Raw genomic sequence first — 19,392 nt, 5'->3', positions numbered from 1 at the left:
TTAACAGAAGATAAAGTCCTTGTTCTTTCAGTAATATAGCAGTATTATTTTTAAAAGTTGTTGTTGTATATTAAGCCCCTTAAAGACCTACTAAAGAGTTATTTGAAGCCAATGCTCACATATAATCAATCCAAATTACTAGCAAGCTCAAGATTGCTTAGAAAGGAGCCGTCACAGGACATCTTTCAATGAACCTTGCCTAATCTCCCAGTCAATTATTTTAGCCACCATTTAGCTAGGATAGCGGGTAATATGACTGCATGTAAATATTTGTAGCAGCTAACACCACTGAAGTGACTCACATGTTATGAAAAAAGCTGCATGTATCTATCTCATTACTTCAAAATTCAGTTTGTGCTGCAGAGCTACACCTTGGGAGAACTGCAAACAGGCCGGTTATTTGTGAAATGGTCATTCCTGCTGCGGAGAACACTGAGCACGTATTTTCACATTACCGTAGGAATGAAAATACAAGGCCAAATTTTTCTGGAAATGTTGTCTAGACCTAACAGAGCATATATTTGAATTACATCAGGAAAAAAAAAAAAAATCAACAAACATCCCAAAAAAACCCAATGTCATAACTAGAATTTTTTTGTTACATTAGGAACATTAAAGTCATTGGGCACATAATATCTTACCTATCTTTCACATATCTTTGTCATTATGTATTACTACAGCAATTGACTAAATCCTCTAGTATGTTGCTGGCATGGATAAACTTTCATTCTTTAAAGAAGCTTCCTTTATGTAACCAAACCTCAGTTAACAACACACACAAAAGCATACTTCAAAAGGGATTTAAGTTTCTTTTGAACTTAAAAAAAAAAAAAAAAAAAAAGTAGAGTTTTCATGCTTTTTTGAGCTGACCACTTCAGAATTCTAGAGAAGCATCTGAAGCTCAGAATTAGGACGGTTATTATGAGCTATTTTGGCACCAACTAAAATAACCTATATGTCACCTTCGTGTGTCATCTCATTTGGCAGTTTACTCATCAGAAAGCATCAAAAACACGGGACTTCAATGTTCTATTATAACATTACTTTTAAAATTGCACTTCACAAGTGCCCAAGCTATCAGTCTTGCAAATCTTTAATTCAAGGGTCTGCAAATGGTTATTCACACAAAAGACACTATCTTGACAGACATGGGAAAAAGAGTGAGAAAGAGATATTAAAGGACTACAGTTATGCTACTTACAAAACTGTGTTTCCATTCATATTATCAGTTCCACTGCTCAGACCTAATTACTATGAGGAAAATTATCAAATGCAGATTTCAGGCATCATCCATCTACTTAAAATGGATCAGAAGAAGCAAAACAAGACTTTTCAGAGATTGCTTGCAATGAGCTCTCAATAAAGCAATTCCTGAACCATAATTATATGCCCACTGATAGCATGCTTGAATTCTCAGATAATTTTTCTCTTTAACCAAGTAGCATTCTCCTCAGATAACCGAGAAGCCACACAAGAAGCCATTTTTGAACCGCGGTTATGATTTTCTCCTCTCTGAAGGACTCCACTTCTCAATTTGCTGGAATACATACAAATTCAGGTTTGAGATACTGCATTTGCATGATGAGAAGAGCAAGGAGGAGTTTAAATTTTGTCTATTTTGCAGTACACATTCTCCCATTCTTTGGGGAAATTCTTCTTTCTAGAAGACAGTGAATCATAGGCCGGCTTGATTCAATAGTAATGCAGCCAGAACATGGCTATAAACCACCAGCCATGAAATCAGTACCAGTGAAGAGACCCTGTGCATGTTAAGCAACTCAGTCATAAAAGTTACTAACAAGTTTAACTGTAAAGTTGGGATGGGTAAGGTGGGGGGAGAAACTCCAGAAGAGTCCACAGGAACACTTACCTACTCCTCGATCGTCAACGGTAGGATTGTCTATCCACCTTTGAGCTTGCTCAATTTTGCCTTCCAAATGGACAGCTGCCTTAACTGGCCTAGTATTTGCTACAGCCCTGTTTGTTTTGGACTGTAAATTCTGAAGTGATGTAGCTATTTGCTTAGCCAATGCACGGGCCTCTGGAGAGTCACCTTTTCCACTGAGGATAACGGAAGGAAAAAAAAAGTCATAAGGATCACTTAGTCCCAAATTCACAGGGGGGAACAACACAATGAAAGGTACTCTTAATCTTTTTAAAGAAGGTCAAATCGAGCCTTGACAGATCTGCATTTTTTGCTCTGAGATTCACCCATAAATCCCCAGCTCACACTTCTCTGCTGTGGCACCTGGACCTTATTCATGTTCAGCACAACATGGAAGCAGGGGGAGGTATGTTATTATCACTGATAGGACTGATGTATGACTTCCATTTCCCATGCTCATGGCCATCTTATGAGCTACTGCAATAAAGTCACACAGATTACAAACTCAAAAATAAGCAGCAACCGATCCAAGGCTATTCAGCTACTCACAAGCTAGGAAAAAGGCAGTATACTAAGATCTACGGCAGCTAAATCTCAAGAAAAAATTAAAGTCTCTAACCACTGAAGAAAAAAAAGTATTTCCATATTGCAGGTGACCAGAGATTAAAGATCCTGGTTTACACAGTAACTTTTTCAGTCTGTTCAAGCATCCTGTTTGCAAAACTGATACAGGAACATCATTTGCAGCCGAGCACTGAACCCAAGGTAGCAGGTTTTTCCAAAAGTCTTAAAACCTATGCTTTATATAGTTTACAGTTGCATCTTGGAACACTAACAAAAGATTGAAGTGCAAGATATTCCACCTTGTCTTGTAGCAAATTGCTTAGCAAAGAAACAGTGATGACATTTGTCTGTATAAACAAACAAATTTCACATTATCTGGTTCCTTTGAAGTGTTTTGATAGAGCAAAGGAGGTGGCTTTTGGCTTCAGTTTGCCTGTCAAACATTCCATAGGCAGTATAAAGAAAATATCTTATAGATGTGCACCTGCAGCTACTCCCATTTTCTACAGCAGGAAGATAACACAAGCGTGGCTTGTGGACAGAAATCATTAAAAGGGATGTTAAATTTTAAAAAGAGTGTTAAAAAGTTACATTTTCTGTTCTGGAAACTGAACAATACTTAGCCTTTTTTACTAAATGCAGGATGGAAACCCAATAGTATAAGATGCTCATCCCCAGTTCTTGGAGAAAAATGTATTCCCCAATTAATCAGTCTTTTGATTAATAAATTCTGCACTTTGAACTACCAGTGAACTACCAGTGAAATAAATTAATGGTAACAAACAAAAACGTACTGTCTTCGTAGATCTGACAGCTTAGCTGTCAAAGCAGAGATTTCTCCCAAGGAGCGAAGGATATCATCTCTTTCCTTAGGCTCTTCGCATAATTCTGCAACTTTCCTTGCTTCAGCCATAATTCCCCGAATATGTTCTTCTCCTTCGCTGCCCCCATTAGGATCTGCTAGCCAATTCTTAATAGAAAGAAGTTACGTAGATGCAAAGATAAATAGTAATACTATTCTTATAGTGACTGTAAAAAGCTTTCAAAACTTTATTTAACAGAAAATACTTTTGAAAAGCAATCTGTTGATTATATACCCTGAAGTTCTGTTTGCCAGATGTTCTTTTTTCAAAAAATAAGAGGAAACTAAATGAGACTACTCAAAGATTGTCCAGTTCCTCTCCCCAGTATTTCCCAACAATATTTTCAGAAGTAACATTTAACTAGCGGCCTTAGAGACCTGCGGTCTAGCTTCTAGAAGGAAAATGAAGACGGATGTACACAATGCGACATTCTTTACAGAGTTCTTTCTAAGAAAGTCTCATTATCAGGTTCATAATCTAAATATATAGATTATTTCTATATATTCATATATAGATATCTAGACAAGATAGCTATATTTCATACAACTACATATACACACAGACAAAATTTGTTATCTGACAATTATAATGATCAGCATCACTGGGTAATAGGCTGAAGATTAAAGGAGATTAAGAGTTACAAAACCATTGTTTTGATCTTTATCATCAAAAGCATGAGGCTCTAAATCTATACTGGTACTCCCAAAACAGAGACCAAGGAAGTTTACCTGGGCAGTCTGAAACTCCTCTACTCTTTGCTTTAATATGATCAGTTTACGTCCAAATTTAGGGAGTGTTTCCTCATTTTAAGTTCATATCCTTGAAACTCTCTAGCAATGATAAACCATTTACAAAAAAAAAAACAAAAAAACAAAAGAAAAGTAATAAGCTGTAACAAATTCACAGACTTTAAAATTATAGTATTACAGAAAGTAAGATGTCTATGTTAAATCAAGTATTTGTTCTTCCAAATGAGTAGCTGTGTTGCACTTGGAAACACCTACAGTGGTTCAGCCTAATAGAACTAAGAGCAGCAGTTTAACCACTTTCTGAAGCATTTATTAAGTCAGTAGTAGTAGTACCTGAGCAGCGTCAATCTTCTTAGCAATTGCCTGCTTAGAGTTTGTCATGGCCTCCAATTTGCGGGCTGCATTCTCCACTTTTGCAGTGAGCAAGTCCAGACCTTGTGACACCTGTTGTGCTTTCTGCATAGCCATTGGTGTAGCACCCTGTCCCCTGTTCAAGACACAGAAAAAGCATCACACACCGAGCTCAGGACTGAACTAGCTTTTCTAATGAAGAGGCAACAAAAAAGTTCATGAGGATTCTCAGCAATTCTTGAAAGAGCTACAGTATTTTTCTTGGAAAACAAAAATAACCGAGGGGAGAGAAGACAACAACAGTTTTAAACTAAGAGCATACTTAGAGCACATTCGCCCCTTCCTAGAGATTTTACATTTAGCAGCCCCGGAAGAATAAATACTTTTAAGTTCCTCAATATGAGGAGATAAAGTAAGGCTACTTAGCTCCATTGAATTACTGACAACCAGGCCTGCTATCTATTCATTTACAGATTGCTACAACAGTCCATCAGAACCTCCAGGACTTGGGCCTAGCCCTAAGTGAGGCCAACAAGTCTGTAAGCGACAAGAAAATGTCATTGCTGTGCCTCTGTCATGCTGACAAGATAGCTGAAAGCTTACAGGACATTGGTATTATTTCTTAAATTGGAAAAAAGGATGTTAAAAACACCAATTTACACAGCTGTAGAAAGCAATTCACAGCACTGATTGTTCAAATGCTTAGGAGTGAAAAGCCAGACAGAAAAATTATTTCAGATATATATGCCTGAGAACATTAGAGTTTTACATAAGAAATTTCACATTCCATTCCAAAATATTTGATTATTGGAAAGTTTTGAATGTGTTGCATTAACCAAACAAGTAACTTCAAGAAGATCATAATAAGTGGCAGGATGACAAGGATGCTATTGAGGTTATAAGGTGCATTTACACACATCAGACCAGAGGTTCAAGGTATGTTTCTTCACGCTATTTCTCATAGGCTGGTTGAAGTCTTTTTTATACTAAGACAGCAAACAAATTAACTCATTTGTTAGTAAATCTTAGTTCTGCTTTTCTCCACTCTAAAAAATTTCAAATACAAGAGCTGTCAGCAGTTATTGCTTTATAAAAAGAATGTTTGACTTAACTTCCAATGGTCTGTGCAAAAACTGGTACAAAGAAACTCCTGCGTTCTCTTAGGCCAATCGCCTGGAAATCCAAGTGAAGTTAAACCAAAAATAGCGTCTCATCTACTATTAGCATTACAACTAATATACATCACCTCTAACGACAACATAGCTAGTATTTCTGATTCTTTGCCCTTTTTAGTCTTTGTACATGCAACTAATGACTCTAAAGAAATCGTTTCAGAAATGCTCCAAGCTTCTGTATGTATCACTGAAATGCTTCACACTTCCGTAGTCTCCAGTCTCCATATTTAAAGTGCTGGTAGGGAATCTGTTCTTACCTGAGGTCACTCAAAACGGAGAACGCCAGATAGTTTGCATTTGCTCATTTCCTGCACTTCATAGGTTTAAGTCAGAAGAGATGCTTGTTTTTACATAAAGGCAATTTATTTTTCTAAAAGAAAAAACTCAACCTCTACTGCTTTTTCTGGCAATCTGCAAGCTGCACTAACATTTAGGAAGAAAATATACTGTCAAAACATTGTCTGTCTCCCTGGTAGATTGCTATGAAGAGCTTCTGGGGAATTTTTGTTTGTTTGCTTTTTTAAGGATTGGGGAGGAGGGAGAGAAGACAATCACCAGAACAAAATGAAGAAATCAATATTAGAGCATCCAACTTAAGGATTTATTACACTGACACAGAGCTGAGAAAAAGAACTCCCCATTTTCAAAGGAAACGGACTTATAACATTCAAGCTACATGCAACAGTTATTTCTTAACTCATCTTTATGCCTTCACAAAGGATTGTCATGCTTTCTACTTTCTAACAAAAGAACAATAGGTTATACTATTTACAATCAAGAAATTTAGTGAACCTCAAGAGGGTCACCTGCTGCTTAAAAACATCCTTAATTCAAAACCAGCTTCATGAGAGAATAATCAATTTTTAGGTAAGGAGTAAGAAAACTGATAAAGGACTCAACTCAAATCAAACTCAAATGCTAACAGAAGACAACAGGCAGATGAAGCTCTGAAGAATTTATCAGGGACCAATTAACAACTTCAGCAACTATTGCCTGCAGTCTAACATCCCAATAAACACCTAAAAAACAGAGTACTCATGGATCTGATGGTCATTAGGGCATCCTCTTCTGGGAACCCACAGAGTTTAAGATTTCATTTCTGCCTACTTCGAAAGAAAGTTGTGTTTGCCATTAAACAAATGCTGAATTATCTATCTGAGCCAATCTGCTCACCATTGTCCCAGCAGGTCCTATAATTAAGGATTCTCATATTAAAGCAAGCCATTCTTATCAGAAAAGAATGAAATAAGTAACCACGCACCACACCACAGTGGAATGAAAAACAATGCAGTTAACTGCCCTGCTCTTTAACATGTTAAGAAACGTAATTGCAAGATCAGAAAAACTGTTTTAATAGCACTGGAAAACAGCCCATTAACAGTAATAGATTTACCTAGCTCGGAGATCAGCCACCTGATCAGTCATCTGGCCCAGTGTTTTGCAGGTTCCCAGAATCTCTCTGCGTTCTTTGCCTGCACATAGTTCTCCCGCTTTTCCAGCTTCATCAAGGATCTGCCTTATTGCTTGCTCACCAGCATCCCCTAAGATGCAAAGTCAGTTAGTAAAACGTCAAACAAGATAACTCTTTGATAACTGGAAATCTCATCATGGCCTGCCACACTAATTATATCAGGCTCAGATTTGAAAGTACATTTATCAAAAATCACAAGATATACACCAAATGGGATAAATCTTACAATTGGACAATATTCCTGAAACAGTATAGCATAGATTCAGTAGTGTGCATCATGCACTTCAAATCATTTAATCCTTCTGTTATCATAGCTTAATTCTTACAAATGCTTCATTTATAGAATCTTTAATGTACTCACGATGAGACAGAAAGGAGCAATGTGGAAAGGTTCATGTGGCCTTGGCTTTAGCCAGCTGCATATCTGACTTATATTTGGCAAAAGAAGATCGAGAACTACATTCTTTGTCCTCGTAATCCAACCCCCACTACATCCCCCAGCAATATGGGTACTGGCACCTCCACCATCCATAAAGCACCAGTTCTGTCATGAAATCAGAATAACAGAAGTGGCTCAAAGAACAAGCGCTGCCGTAAGAACCTCTCAATGACAAAAATATGAGACCCAGTAAAATCTGATTTTCAGCAAGTTCTACATGTTTTCATTGTCCTTAGCTACTGAATTTTTTTAATCATTTATTTCATTAATTGCCAGTGTCAATGACAGAAGGCTTTGAAAATAAGATGAGGTCAGAAGAAATACAAGCAGCAGCTTCACAGATAATTCACTTCTAACATTTACAGTTGTATATTTGGCTTCCATTTCAGAGGAAGCCTTTCAGATAATGTTTTTAAAGTACAAATGGAATAGGCCTGCAGCTGGCTTTATGAGCTTTAAAGATGCATAGAAAGGCAAAACTATTATATAGATAAAGGTGACAAATCTGTAACTACAGTAGTTATAGCAGCTTTTCCGTGGTAGGCATTTTTTGTTAAGACTGAAAGAAAAACAACAGATCTGTCTAATATTAATCTCTTTGAAGGTATCAAATTTGAAAGTACAGAGGAGGGATTTTAAGTATTATCCAGTGCTGCAGTTAAATACTGTTCAATGTATTTTGAGTTTTTTTGATTTTTACTAGTAGAATGCAAAGAAAAATCATATACACCATACATAGCAATTATTTGGACAACTTAAAATAAGCAAAGCTAGGTCATTAAGCACATAATTTGTTTGATCTTCAATATTTAAAGGAATATCTAAAAAATCATTCAGAATGATCCACCATGCATCGTTTATTAATACTTAAAGGTAATTGTCTTATACAGCAGAATTGGACTTTTAAAAATCAAAATACTTTGTGTTAATTTTTAAATGTTACCCGGAGGTGCATTTGGATCTCTCAGCCAGCCTTTTGCCTGGTTCATCTTCGAATCTATTAAGGCCAAAGCTCTTTTCATGGCTTCAGTGTCCTTTGCAAAAGAAAAACCACCGTAACAATTCTCAAAATCAAAGCACAAATAGTCAGCACAGCCAAAGCAGACAGAAGTTTTAAAGCACTATCTCCTTATAGAAAGGCATCCATCCATATAAGCAGCTCAAAACCTGTTTTCAAACTATCAGATCATAATCACTTCTTTCTGAAAACAGATGCTTTCATCTCACTCAAAATGCAGAAAACGTGCATGCAAGCTTTCAGTGATTCTTCTATTCCTTTATTTACTAGTGTTTTAATTTCTGAAGTCAAAGCTCTAGTAAGCACACGTTAGTTCCATTTTTTCTCCTTAATATGCATCAAGGCATATAGAAAGACTATAACAATGAGATTATCAGTCACAAGAGTTTTGAGAGTTAACTTTTTAGCAATGGAAATTGGCCAGTGAATTTTACTACTTTTATCTAGGAGGATGTGAATCGGCTTTTTTTTTTTTTTTTGGAAGCCTATTTTACTGTTTGAATCAAACAGGTGCTATTTGTCTTTTTTAAAGAAAGAAGCAGTAATGAAGAAAAGAATAGATTGCCAGCTAATTCCTGCAGTTCCCATATAGGGATTTTAACATCTCTGGAGATTTTAACCCACATGTGTTTGTTTTAAACTCAGAGCCTCCCTGCCACAACTGTTAGAGAAGCTGATTTTCTGACTATTATCCCGCTATTATCTCACACATCTTTGCCTACAGGAGACCAAATCATCCAGTTGTCATCTCTCTGCAAACTCTCTTAACTGTTGATGACATCTCTCCACTAGAGGCCAGAAGTTTTCTATCTTAAACAAACGGAAAGACAGTCAGAGTAACAAGTACCTTAAGTGAAAAGTTGGGACAAGGCCAAAATAGCTCTTTACCATACATGTGACAGAAATAACTTGAAATGCATCTAACACCCAGTGATTGGTGTACAGCTGAAGAGAAACCTGGCCCTCACACTGGTAACTGAGTTGGATTGTCCATGTCCAACTCTTACAAAGAGGAGTCTGTTTCTAGCATCAAGAACCAGTAACTGGTACAACAGGAGATACCCTGATAACAGCAAAAAAACCATGTCCCATAAGTAATTTGAAATAAAACTGAATTTTTAAAAAGGCAACAGATGTTGCAGAGCATGCTGATGAAAAGATAGGTGTGGGAATGCACGGCTGGAAAAGGAGAATTGAGGAGAAATAGGAGATGCAAAGACCTCCTCCCTTCTTACAGGAGCAGGCTTTTGTGTCCTCTCAGCTGCCTGCAGAGTTGCAGTTTCAGCAAAATGATATAGAAGCTTCTGAATCTAAGTCTCATATTAGAGGACAAAATCAAAGCTGTATCACCTTTCAAACTTATGATTTCATGACTGCTAGAACTACACAAGCCATACAGGATCCATCTCTCCTATCATATGAACGTTGTAAAACTGGACTGCTTTACAGTGTACGTCTTGTTATCCTGTGTGGCTCTCCACTGATGTTTGTGTTGCTTGCAAAGCACCACCCTCCCTCATTTATTTAAAAAAATTGCTAATATCCTAGTGTAGCAGTCAAAGTATTTCAGGATAACTCGTCAAGCACAGATTTCCCATCTTAACAGTCAAAACTGCCAAGACAAGGAGTCACTCAACTTTAGCCTGGTAAGGAGTTGTCATTTCATTGAGATAGGAGTAATTTTTGAATAGACATTTAGAACACATCCTTAACTAGACTTGCTGGTACTCTACTAGTCATTATTTCACTTCTCTTTCTGCTATAGTTTTGTGTAAGGTGTTGGGTATTTGGCAAGAGACAAAGACGTAGCCATCCTGAAATGTCTAGACTTATCCACTGATCCAGGCTATTAAGCAGGAAGCTGGAATTAGAAATATTCAATAAAAAAAATTTTTTTTTGAAGTTGCTCATGATCTTACCGCTTGAAAGCAAGTCTTGATATTCCTGATATCTGGAGCTGTTAAAATATCATGTCTTTTCCTAAACAGCTAAATATTTTAAAGACTTAACTATTCGGGATTTGCCAGAAGAACAATTCCGAGAAGAAAAAAAATCCTACAGCTATTCTGCAAGGAGTTTAGTGTAGAGTAGTTTTACCAGCAAAATCTGACTCTTCTTCCTTTTCCCCGTATCTAGTTGGCAAAAGGAGCAAAATCAGCCCTACTGCCTTTTGAAGAGAGCTACACCAAAAACAGTTAAACAACTAGGGCAACATTCCCTGAAGGGAATAAAGGAAGTAGGCTTTTTGCAAGCAATTTCTAAGGGCAATGAGCACTTTTTCAAGATACTTTATGCACTGCTTTTACCACTACAAAGAATGTTCATATTATTCGTGCAGCAGGTGGTACTGGCACTGTTTTGAAAAGGAATGAAAAATCCAACGCAATCCCTTTTTAAATATAAAATAAAACCTCTGACTCAATTAAGCAATCTAGTCTAAAGATGTCTGCATTTCATTACCAAAGAAGGGAATGCTGAAGGAAATAGGCAAAGCCAGCCTTCTGGCAGAATATATAGCTTAGTCACCAGCCAGGATCCAATCCTGCAAGATACTAGATCTCTCTCAGCCTCCTACAACTTTTAACTCCCTCCATTACTATGGAAATGGACCATATACAAATTCAATATTAAAGTTTATAAGAAGTGAAACACTAAGGTTAACAACATTAACAATACACAAAAGAGAAAGCTAAACTTCTCTGTAAAATGAATTCCCAAGAGGAAAAAAAAATGGAACTACAAACAGAAGAATGAACTATAGCGATTTTTGGGTTTTTTTTTTTTTTTGGTAAGGTTTTGTCCAAGATCAGAATTTGCTCACTATTTCAATCATAAATCAGCATTCTGTGCTTAAAAAAGTCTAGTTTGGGTGTAAGCAGAGATTACTGCAATCCATAATAAGTATTGTGCACTTCAAGGTCTAAAGAAAGACTGATAAAATCGCTTTTTAAGGAAAAGCCTACAACTATTCCTCCACATATTTGTTCATTCTCCACTGTATCTACATAGATTTTACACTATTTTAATGTATACACAATAAAAGAAAGAATAACACATTTAAAATAAATTCCAGCATCAACAGTAGCATGTATTACACAGGCAAAATTCTAAGTCAGTCCACCCCCAAACAGACCTTACTTTGCTCCAGAAAAGCATAGGAAAATATCTTTCCCTTGATTATCAGGCATGAAATGCATGCAACAGTAAGATCAAGTAGAAATTAACAACTCTCCTCTCTCCCACAAAAAACTGTAGATAAATCAACATATAAGGAAAAGGTCTGTAATACATGGCCATCAGAAAATTAGCTCCTGCTTCTTCTCCCAACTACTGAATTTTTCAACTTAAATTCTTTACATTACAGACAGTTTACTTTTTGGTTAATGCACAGTGCTAGAGTTCCAAATTGTCAAAGTACTCTAATTCTGAAAAAATCAAAACACAATTGAGAATTAAAAAAATTCTCTTAACTCAGAGAACAAAACAATACTTTGATATCCTTCTCCACATAACATACTTATGCATTATGGCCAACATCTTCCATTTAGAGGTACTGCTAATACGCCAACGATTTTATTGAGAAAATCCTTGGTAGTTGTCTTTGTTAGAAATAGAAGAAAGTTTTCTAAGTCTAGCTTACCAACTTTTTATAACACAACCATTTCTTACCATGAAGATTTCCAGATTTCCTGTGGACCAATTGTACTGGTATTTAATAAAATGTAGGAATGATTAAATTCAATAATAAAAATGAATTTTAAAATATACATATGAAATTCAGGTTTTAGGCCTAGGCCTGAAGAGCACGAACTATTTGAACCTATATATTGAAGGAAGGCTGCTGATGAAATACTACAGAATGGACACAATTGCTGATTTAATAAACCTTCCTGGGCCTGCAGAAAGCCTGCCCCTTTCATTTGTAGCTGCAGAGACTAGTAACGTAACACAGAAGTATTCAATAGGAACATGCTCTAAAATCTTGGGCTGGCTCTAATTGTGTTCTGAAAGAGTCTTGATGTAGTTCAGCTTGCCATCACCACTCTCTTAGTGGTAGCCAATTCCACATGTAGCCGTACTGGGCTATTAAGATCCTTTTAAAACTTCTAGGTGTATATATACATAAGTATGGTGTTACAGTTGGCACACAAAAAAGTGACACAGCACAGTCTGCACACAGCACAAAATCCCACAGACATGCTTTTTTGTTTTAGTACAAAGTAGAGGTGTAGGGTGTGGAAGAAAGCTTACCTTCTAAAGGTGAGAAAAGAGTAAGAAATAGGAGAACAAAAACAAAGATGCATAAAGTAGTCATAATAAGGAAGTGATAGTGACAAAATAACTCAAAAGGCAAACTAAAGGTCAAGCGTCAAACAATATATGCCAAAGTGATTTTAACTGATCACATCAATGTTAGATTTTCTGCAAGAGATTGATTGTTAATCTGTCTGGCTTCAGGTCTCAATATTTTATTTAAATATGTTGAATTATTTGTTGTTTGCAGCACTAAACCTTAAAAAAGAATCCCATTAGCAACATACTTTAAGGTACTCAACAAATTGGCAGGAATCTCATCTATACAACATTTATTCATAAGCCCACAGTAGCACTTTTCTGATTCTGCCTGTCATAAGCAGCTTTATGGTCTGTAGCAGACAGATCTGCTTCACACTTCTTTATCTTCAGCAAGCCTCATTTAAGAGCATCACACGAGCCTTCCAGGTAAGTGGCAGCAATTACTTCCACAGCTTAACACCAAGTCATAAGGATCCAACACTGCCCATGTTCCAGCATCACAGACTTCATTTCATACTTGTCCAAAAAGGCTGCTCAACCTAAAGTGCGTTTTTTTGAGATGAAGGACAAGGCAAACACTTTAAATTTACTTCCATACCCAAATTAAAAACAGGGGAAGAGTGCTCAATGAAGCATCCCCCAAATGACTAAAAGTTCTTATCTGTAGGCCTTTTGTACAATGAGCATGACCGCAGCCTAACTTTTCTACTAGCATCTAGGGGAAAAATCTAAGGTAGTCTTGCTTTTGGGCGCCTAGCTACAGGACTAGTTTAAGGCACAGACGGACAGCTTTCATACCTAACATTCTTCTGTTAGACATCATGCTGCAAGGAAGCTATGTGTAACAAGAAACACCTTCTTTGAGGAAGGCACTGTATTCTACCATTTCCTAAACAAGTCAAAACTAAAGTGTGAACAAATTAAGTCTTTTGGGTGACCATTCAGTTTCAATAAACCAGTGAGCCACCTTCAAATGCCACATTCCTTTAACTGCTAAGAGAAAAAGCCTGTTAAGAGAGAAAAGCTAATTTTGAAAAATAAGACAATTGTCTCCGAAGATGCTCTTTGACCTTGAAGAGATTATATAACGCAACTGCATAGTGCTGCAAAACCGATAAACAAATACATAAGTCAACTTTCTCAAAAACATTCATTTATAAGGCTATAATACAGTATATAGAAATTAGACTTTTATATCCAAAGGCAGATGTGAAACATACCTTGCTGGCCCAGGCATCTTCATCCCAGGAAGTGAGCTGTAATACACGGATTATTTCATTTATCTCAGCACTCATTTTCTCTACTGTGAAATTGCGATTTTTTAGGGCCTCTTCTATTCCATGGCTTTTAGAATTTTTTGTGGTTACAAAAATCTTCATAGCTGTGAACATGGTACCATAGATTAGAAAAAACTACCTGCAAGATACGATCAATATTCAAGGTAACCTCCTATTACATAAATGCAGAGGCAGTAAATTTTATTTTTTATGGGCCATTTTATTCAAAATGGATTGCTGTTACAGCCCTCTGTATTTCCCCCTTTTTTCTTCTTTTTTAATCATTAAGACTAACTGTACTTACTGGTGTAACTGTACTTACACCAGTATTTTACCAATATCACACAGGTATGAGAACTCCAGTTAACTAGACCGGCACAGTAGTAATTTTCTTGTCCCAATCATATTTATATTTTGCGATTAACAACATTGTTAAACACCATGACATGGGTTTCAGTATGTGCTAAAAGTTTATGTCTGATTACGAGCACATTCTGCATATAATGCCGTTAGCTCCTCGTACTGCAGCTAGTGGTGATTGTTCAGTGCAGTGGTAGGCACAAACTACTATCAGAACTTCATTTTGTATTAACAGGCCATTAATTTGCTTTTAAACTACATTTACAACATTAGTGGCCAATCACACTATCATGCCACCTGTGATCTGAGTTAATATTATTCCTATTCTTCAGTTATTACTGCTGAGAACCTGATTACAACTATATCCCACTTTAGCTAATCTACAGTCCATCACAGACAGCTATCAAACACACTCCATTCACAACATTAACCATTAGTCTTTAGGTTGGCTAATAAGCAGCAGCTGAAGACAGTGAGAACACCTCCAAACACAGACAGAAGCCAAACTTATACACACCTGCAACACATCCATTACTCTGCATACCTTTATAGAAGGGGTAAAGAGAAGGCAACAGGATATATTCATAAGAGGTGTTTTGCAACACAGTTCTATTCAGCAGTAGAGGTAGGAAAATAAATGAGAGTTTGCATTCCTCCTTCAAGTCTTGGCAACAGAGTCTGCACATTACTTTTTCACTTAAAAATTGGGTGAACTCTGGTCTAAGTTTACTCCTAAACCAGGAACTACTTTTGCATTTTTTGTTCCTCCTCAATATGAGACATATCGTAATATGCCAGGAGGAGAGACAGAGAAATACGGCAGAAAGATATCCTGTTTACAGCTATTAAACAAGTAAAAATCAGGGCAGGGAAGAAGGGAGATGACCGTCCTCATTTGATTAAGAAACCACTGTGGTCCAGCTATCTCAACCCAGGCCACAGTACACCTCCACATGTTCCCCTGCGCTTCCCCCATAGACTGCCTGGACAGGCTAATGCCTCTAGCGCCCGCCTATGCATGGCTCAGCACAGTCTGAGCTACTGCTGGTGCCTCCACATAAAAGGAAACGGTGATGCCAGCAGGATGACATGTCCTGCAAAGGACTGCGGTACAGCACAGAGCCAGGAGCTGCTGCAACAGTCCACTTAAAGGTCTCTAGAACTCAGCCCTTGTTGCCACAGAAGCTGGACTACTCCAATAGATCGGGCCCTCAACCCTCACCATTCTTACAAGGTGATACTAATGCAAGACCTGTTATGAATATGTGCTAAAAGACAACTATTTAAGTGCTCATAATCAAGAAAATAAGCTGTCATTTAAAAGAAATGAGTAAATCCAATACACAAGAGTATGTGTTAAGCTACATATACAGTTACAGTATATCATTAGATAACTTGTCATTCTAGTTTCAAGTGTGCAGAACCTAGAACTAGGAGCATGACATTCACACCATGTTTCTCACTAAGTCATGAACAAATTGCATCATCCAGTTATTTGCCATCACTGCAGAAGCAACGTCAAGGCTGCTATTTTTAATGAACATAAGAAATTGGAATTCCAGTTCACAACAGACACAGATCTGGAGTGGTATCAAAAATTAAAGCAGAAAATACCTGAAATAAGTACTGGCAATAGCTCCTTCACAGTATTCATGGAGTTTACCAGCATAACCCTATGTTCCTGGTGCGTTAATTCCTGCTGTCTCTCATCAATCATTTTGGCCATCTTTGTCATTCCTAAAGATTGAAGTAGTTAAACAGTCATAAATGAAGAAACGTAATATTAAGTCTAACTTGTAACAGTTGAGCTTTCTAAACAGGAACAAAGCGTAATGAGTTATGATAACCATATTTAAGTTTAGAACTTTTATATTAGCACTTACTATTTAAACTGCACTCCAGATACTTCAGAGAAGCCACAGAATCAAAATCTATCCACTATGCAGGATAGAATGAAAGCCTAAAAATTCTAGATTTAAAATCCCAGAGAGGAATTAGGAATATATAAACAAAGATAAAGGGCTACTTCAGGACACTAAGTCACCTCAGGAACATGGGAAGCTAATTCACAGGGCTTTTTCCTTTTTTCTTTTAAGACTCAATCAAAGCCTTAAAGTGTGAATGACAGGAAAAGAAAATATCAGGGTTATATTTTTTCTTTTTTGCCTTCAAAGATTTTGTTTTGACGTTTTACAGGATACAAATGAAGAATTTTATTTATTTTACTTCTTTCAAAGAAGTTCTACTAGCAATATTTCAGTGGTCTAAAAAAGTGAGGGAAGAATTAAACATACTCTAGAGTAAATCTGTCCTCAAGAGCTAAGACTTCCAAGGTTTACCACACAACACATGGAAACTTTGGGCACAGCTCAACAAAAACGTACGCTGAATTAAATCGGTGCTGCCATAGTCCCACCCTCTTCCAGAGGGCATAAAACCGGCAGAAAGCAATATACTCTCTTGCTGAGCTAATTTTCTGCTAGTTTAGCATCTTAAGCCAACCTAGCAAAAGGTCAAACAAGCATTAACGTCAATAATAAAAAATAGTAGGACCACCACACTGTCAGTATAGATTGGCATGTTATGCAAAAGCATCTGTGTTTTCAAGTAATCAAAACCTAAAGAGGTAATCATTCCTCTCTACTTCTAACTTAAAACCTATAAGCACTTTGTTTATTTTTAAGTGCACACACTCATATTCCTGTATCTTCATATGGTGCTTATGTCGACAGTAAGATCAGACATTCAGTGATATAACTGAAGGGAACAAGGACTACTGGCATAAAACGTTAAAGTTTTGTGGACCATGGCTATAAACGTTAAGTGGTATTTAATTCAGGCAAAGGCAATTCTTTTAGAGCATGCCAGAAGCACAACATTAGTTCCGTATCCGAAACGGGATGAGTTTAGAGAAGCTCATTTGGGACACAGGCACAAAGCTACGTTTCACTTCTGACTAAGAAATCAGATACTTTCAAACACTTACTACCTCCATCAGAAACATGGAATAGCAAATTATGCCAGAGAGGTGCAATGAGAAGTCCCAAATACTTGTGTCTGAGCCAAACAGAATAAACAGAAGCTCAGGAAAACTCCCACTTTAAAGATAGAGGATTATGACTAAGGAGAAACTAAAATTGTGTATACCAAGCGAAATAATGATTTTCATGGAAAGAGATGATTGCCTTTTTTGCTTCATCTTTTCCTTTTCAAAATGAAGCAAAAATCAATTTAGTTGAAGGTAATTTCTCATGGGACATAAAAGGAATTAAAGCACTATACCTTCACACAGAACGTAAGCTATATGCATATGTTAATATAATCTGCGAGTACATCAAGGAGGATAAACATGCTCTGTGACGTAAGACAGCGTCTAGTCTGTAAGTATACAATTTCCTTTATGAGCTAGTTATTCTTATGCTATATATGTATTCTTATAAACATTTATATGTACATATGGCCACTGTCAACAGCAAGACATTAACTGAATTCCTGCTCTCGTTTTTAATATACGTTAGTTCAGTTTCAATGTTCACTATAACATCTAAATTCTATAGAATGATTTTGTTAAATAGTACTTAAACTCTTTTATGCTTGCTGAAACTAAAGCACTGGGGGCAGAAGATGACTGGGAGATTAATAGTAGGTTTCCTCTACATCAGCCCAGCGCTTCACTTACCAATCATTTATTTCCACCAATGAAGGACAGTGTGATGTAGCATGATGAAGAAAATAAGTAGTGAAGGAGCACCAAATAATGAAGGAAAAGAATTAGGATAGCAGCTGGGATTTTGTATTATACTGCAAGAGTGCTATTTCTGCAACCTCATTAAGATGTTACTACAGAGCTTTTAGCTTACACTGCTCCAATAAATTACTGTTAGGACTAACCATCTCAGTTAGTACAGAAATGTTATGGTCTTAACGGACGTTAGCTGTGAATGCCTAATGATAAGTCTTTCAAATCTTTTATTTTACTCTTGCAAACACATGCTTATTTCTAACACAACGTAGTATGGAAAAAGTACAGTATGTATCATCCATACAGCACATATCCTGACTCTGCTGCATTCTTGAGAACGTGAATCAGAAAATAGTAGTCAGCCAACCTCTAGTTTAAAACTCTTTCCAGACACTTTCAAAGTAACTGTTTTATCATTGTCTAAACACTTTAAACTTGGCCAGGAGAGGAGAGTGTGGGGAAAAAAGGATGAGGGGAAAAGACTACACTTAGTATGTTTATGATATACTGCAGCAAATCAAACCTGGCCCTAGATTCTTTGTGTATGTCACCAAATCCTCCATAGTCTCTACTACTTCCGCCACAGTCAGATATTCCAAAATTCCTTTGCAGACACGGATGATTTTACGGACCTAAAAAAGGAACATTCCATCATTTATTAGATGAAGCTCAATTATACCTGAATTAGAAATGCAAATCTATCATTAGAACAGAATAGGTACAGCATTTGCTCACATGATGTATAGGCAATCAAACAGGTTGCGGATGCTGATTAGGCAACCCACAATTCAATTACTTAAGAATGCCGTATTAACAAAGGCAAAATTTAATCAGCATTCTACTACTCATCACAAATGCAAAAGCCTCCTTTAGGTATTTTCACCTTGCATGGTAATTGAAGGCTAGCAAGGGAAAGAAATAAAGAAGTGCATTTAAGTATGCTGGCATGCCTGATTTGAAATTTTTCATTGCAATTTCACCAATAAAAAACACATGTAAGTTAAATCACAAAGCAAAATGACAAGGAAAGCAGACTCAAAACTTTCATAGAAAATATTATCCACTAGGTAGCTGTACATATGCAAAAAGTATTATCCAGCATTCCAGTTGGAAAGGTAGATCCCACACCATATGCCTTCCAGAAAAATCTGTCTATGAAGAAACGTACTTTATTTACCTCTGGACTTCTGCCTCAGCTGTTG

At 36.8% G+C, this 19,392-nt stretch overlaps 1 protein-coding gene across 2 annotated transcripts in view; it reads right to left on the bottom strand.

The window, feature by feature from the left end:
* VCL (vinculin) overlaps positions 1-19,392 on the bottom strand; it is a 69,486-nt gene that overhangs the window by 16,168 nt on the left and 33,926 nt on the right. For both annotated transcript variants that reach the window (XM_068950463.1, XM_068950464.1), the window contains exons 4-11: positions 18,714-18,822; positions 16,063-16,185; positions 14,032-14,192; positions 8,441-8,531; positions 6,981-7,128; positions 4,395-4,548; positions 3,244-3,419; positions 1,871-2,061 (exon numbers count right to left, since the gene is read on the bottom strand). In XM_068950463.1, coding sequence (XP_068806564.1) covers positions 1,871-2,061; positions 3,244-3,419; positions 4,395-4,548; positions 6,981-7,128; positions 8,441-8,531; positions 14,032-14,192; positions 16,063-16,185; positions 18,714-18,822 — 1,153 coding nt within the window. The remainder of the gene's footprint in view (positions 1-1,870; positions 2,062-3,243; positions 3,420-4,394; positions 4,549-6,980; positions 7,129-8,440; positions 8,532-14,031; positions 14,193-16,062; positions 16,186-18,713; positions 18,823-19,392) is intronic.

The sequence above is a fragment of the Struthio camelus genome, chromosome 7, assembly GCF_040807025.1.
Source record: "Struthio camelus isolate bStrCam1 chromosome 7, bStrCam1.hap1, whole genome shotgun sequence".
In the NCBI taxonomy this organism is placed as follows: domain Eukaryota; kingdom Metazoa; phylum Chordata; class Aves; order Struthioniformes; family Struthionidae; genus Struthio; species Struthio camelus.
The sequence above is the reverse complement of the archived record's forward strand: the minus strand, read 5'-3'. Positions and strand labels throughout refer to the sequence as shown.